This window comes from Salmo trutta, chromosome 19, assembly GCF_901001165.1.
Source record: "Salmo trutta chromosome 19, fSalTru1.1, whole genome shotgun sequence".
Classification (NCBI taxonomy): Eukaryota; Metazoa; Chordata; class Actinopteri; order Salmoniformes; family Salmonidae; genus Salmo; species Salmo trutta.
In genome coordinates, this window is record NC_042975.1 from 47,312,280 (window position 1) to 47,316,045 (window position 3,766).

At 40.3% G+C, this 3,766-nt stretch overlaps 1 protein-coding gene across 1 annotated transcript; it reads right to left on the reverse strand.

Moving 5' to 3' along the window:
• Positions 1-2,600: 2,600 nt before the first annotated feature.
• LOC115154827 (cytochrome c oxidase subunit 8B, mitochondrial) lies at positions 2,601-3,766 on the reverse strand. The gene is made up of 2 exons (XM_029701455.1): positions 3,598-3,766; positions 2,601-2,956 (listed from the first exon to the last, which is right to left on the reverse strand). The coding sequence occupies exons 1-2, from the start codon at positions 3,712-3,714 to the stop codon at positions 2,861-2,863; spliced, it is 213 nt and encodes a 70-aa protein (XP_029557315.1). The 5' UTR covers positions 3,715-3,766; the 3' UTR covers positions 2,601-2,860.

Sequence of the window (3,766 nt, forward strand, 5' to 3'; positions counted from 1 at the left end):
CCAGAAGGGCGAGGTCAGTACAGGTGCATCAAAGCGGGGACCGAGAGACAGAAGCTGTCTCAAGGCCATCAGACTGTTAAACAGCCATCACTAACATTGAGTGGCTGCTGCCAACATACAGACTCAATCTCTAGCCACTTTAATAATTCATAATTGGATGTAATAAATGTATCACTAGTCACTTAAACAATGCCACTTTATATAATGTTTACATACCCTACATTACTCATCTCATATGTATATACTGTACTCTTGCATCTTGCGTGTGCCGTTCGGCCATCGCTCATCCATAAATGTATATGTACATATTCTTAATCATTCCTTTACACTTGTGTGTATAAGGTAGTTGTGAAATTGTTAGATTACTTGTTAGATATTACTGCACGGTCGGAACTAGAAGCACAAGCATTTCGCTACACTCGCAACACAGAATATCATGACGTCATCCTAGAGGCAATGGCCTTCACAATTATAGCTGCCTGCGATAAACCAGTATATGAATAAAGCTACACAGTCGTATATCGTTTATTTTTCTAAGAGACTAGAATGAGACATCAGGGGCTTGATAAAGTCATTGTGGCTTGACTAAGGATCCCGCCCCATATGTTGATCTTATAGATCTTTTCTTTTATATTTTTTATTGTAAGGTTTATGTTTAGGCAATACAGTGGCTTGCAAAAGTATTCACCCCCTTGGCATTTTTTCTATTTTGTTGCCTTACAACCCCCCCAAAAATCTATTTTAATTCAAGGTTGTATCATTTGATTTACACAACATGCCTACCACTTTGAAGATTCAAAATATTTTTTACTGTGAAACAAACAAAAAATAAGACAAACTGAAAACTTGAGCGTGCATAACTATTCATCCCCCCTAAAGTCAATACTTTGTAGAGACACCTTTTGCAGCAATTACAACTGCAAGTCTCTAGGGGTATGTCTCTATAAACTTGGCACATCTAGCCACCAGGATTGTTGCCCATTCTTCAAGGCAAAACTGCTCCAGCTCCTTCAAGTTGGATGGGTTCTGCCGTGTACAGCAATCTTTAAATCATACCACAGATTCTCAATTGGATTGAGGTCTGGGCTTTGACTAGGCCATTCCAAGACATTTAAATGTTTCCCCTTAAACCACTCAAGTGTTGCTTTAGCAGTATGCTTAGGGTCATTGTCCTGCTGGAAGGTGAACCTCCGTCCCAGTCTCAAATCTCTGGAAGACTGAAACAGGTTTCCCTCAAGAATTTCCCATCATTCCTTCAATTCTGACCAGTTTCCCAGCCCCTGCCGATTAAAAACATCCCCACAGCATGATGCTGCCACCACCATGTTTCACTGTGGGCATGGTGTTCTCGGGGTGATGAGAGGTTTTGGGTTTGCACCATACATAGTGTTTTTCTTGATGGCCAAAAATCTCAATTTTAGTCTCATCTGACCAGAGTACATTCTTCCATATGTTTGGGGAGTCTCCCACATGCCTTTTGGCGAACACAAAACATGTTTGCTTAAAGAAAGAAATAAGCAATGTTTTTTTTTTTTTTACTGCATATTACACCTGCAATAACTCATGAGGAAGGCTCAAACAAGGTTCATGTTTAATGAGTGTTAAATCAGACAAAACATCCTAAAATGGAGATTGTGTACAACTTACCTTCAAAGGGTTTGGTGCTACAGGAGCCCTGGCTCAGGGGAAGATCCTTGGGTCAATGTGGTTTGAGAAGGTGAGGGAAAAGGATGTGAGGAATAGAGAGAAATGAATTGTGAAAGAGCCTTTTGTGACCACCGGTCTTTTTGATCCTCAGTATGACTTTCTATGACATGGTGCTCAGACTGGAGGAACCTGACATTTTCAACCCTCCTTTCTGTGACAAAGCAGAGTTGAACAGCGATCATGCACCGAAACGTTTCTTTGATGCCCTCATTTCAGTTAATCGTGACGCATCAGATCATTTTCCACTTCCTACTCCACTATGATCATTTAAGTAATTACAATAGATTAATTTAGTTTATGAAGTAAACAAACATCTTGCCTCCTTTTGTCTGTTTTAACCTGATGGCATTAGCATTAAATACGAGACAGGCATATTCAATAAGTACTTTAGGGGTCATAGGAGCACAACTGTAGATATTTTCAAACTTTCAAATGCACAGACTTAGATATGAAATCCAAATCTACACTAACAAATTAAACTGAGCCAGATAAAAGCACACTACTTGTCTCAAGAACTGACATAGCACAACAAAAACCCAATGCACCGTATGTTAATTTCTATAGCAGCGTATTATATTGTAACAGCAGCTACTGGCCAACAGATGGTGGTATTGATGGGGGCTGGATGAAATCATAATTGAGATGACAACTTGACCCTTTCAAGAATATCAGTGCTACAGTACTTTCTTACATCATAACCCAAAAAGAACTTTCTTTGCAGGTATGTGAAATATTTTTAAATGGTTTATACCCATAGTAAAACAGAACCTGATATGGTTGGTGGCCACTGATATTAAACAGACAGCTCTCACATACCATTTTTCTCTATGCTATAAAAGGTGGTGTTGGCATTATTGAGAATCACTTTAACATGCACATTTGATACTAGACCATTTAAAGTTTAAATATGTTTATTAATCATTATTGTAACATACTCCTTGTTTGAAGAAGCCAATTAAAATTCACAAATATTGACGCTGTGCAGCCATTCTATTGGCAGACACTCAGACTGGAGCAAAGAGGTAGTTCATGGAGGTTGGGGATTTGTTCCATGGTTTTAGAGAGGAGTTTTTGAAGTGATGGTCCCAGGAGGGTCTTGAGTAAGTAGAGAATGTACGGGACGTCCCAGTTAAAAGACAGAGTCCATGTTAAGTTATTCTTTCTTCTTGTAGTTCTCAATGTTGGCGAGAACCCAACCGGAAGGTCCCAGGATAGCCACTGCGAACATCCCCAGTCCGAAGACTGTCTCCTACAGAAAGGGAGAGAGCGCGCAAACATGGTTACATTATGCCAGGCAAGGTGCCATGTTGAGGGTGTTGTGAAACGTTACAGAATGTTCAAATGTATAGAACAGATTGCCTCAAATGGATCATCAGTGACTAGCAATGTTACCTAACTAGCTAACACAGCTACATAGCTAACACGACCTTGGAGATTAACGCAAACGTTAGCAAATTATCACAATAGCAATAATAGAATAGCGTTTTACATTACAAAAACCTATAGTTTCCTATCAAAAGGGAATATAACCACAACTGCAAAACAGAACCGCGATCTGTCAGTGTCAGCCGGCGTTGGCAAGGTAGTTCCGCATCCTTGCCTGTCACGAACTAACCTAGCTAGCTAACGTGACCTTCCAGTCTAACTAAAATGTCCAATGGATTTTTGGCTAAAATAAAAACATCCATGCAACACTCGTGTGTTCGTCGCGATGTTACCCCACCAACGTGGAATTAGGACAATAATTAATTGATAAAAATTCAGCTAGATTTAGTTAGTTAGTTAGCTGGCTAAAAGGCCCAACAACATAGCGGTGTATGCCACAACAGCTAGTAGGATGAGCTAGCTACTAATGATTTTCTTGTCTGTATGAATGATACAATTACTTACAGCAGGGCCGAGAGGGTCTTTAGCCGGTCTGGTGAAGACACTGGCCCTCTGGGTAATCATCGGTCCGCGCAGAGCTGGAGCAGTGCGGGTTGAAATAGTTCTGATGAGCCCAGACATGCTTGCTGTTGGAGTAGAGGTTCTTGATTGAATAAATGGGGAAGTTGGTTAC

Bases quoted from the DNA above. Each gene is read 5' to 3' on its own strand.
- LOC115154827 (XM_029701455.1), bottom strand. From the start codon at position 3,714: ATGTCTGGGCTCATCAGAACTATTTCAACCCGCACTGCTCCAGCTCTG. The intron at 2,957-3,597 runs GTAAGTAATTGT...CCCTTTCTGTAG, and splicing joins AAGACCCTCTCGGCCCTGCT to GAGACAGTCTTCGGACTGGG.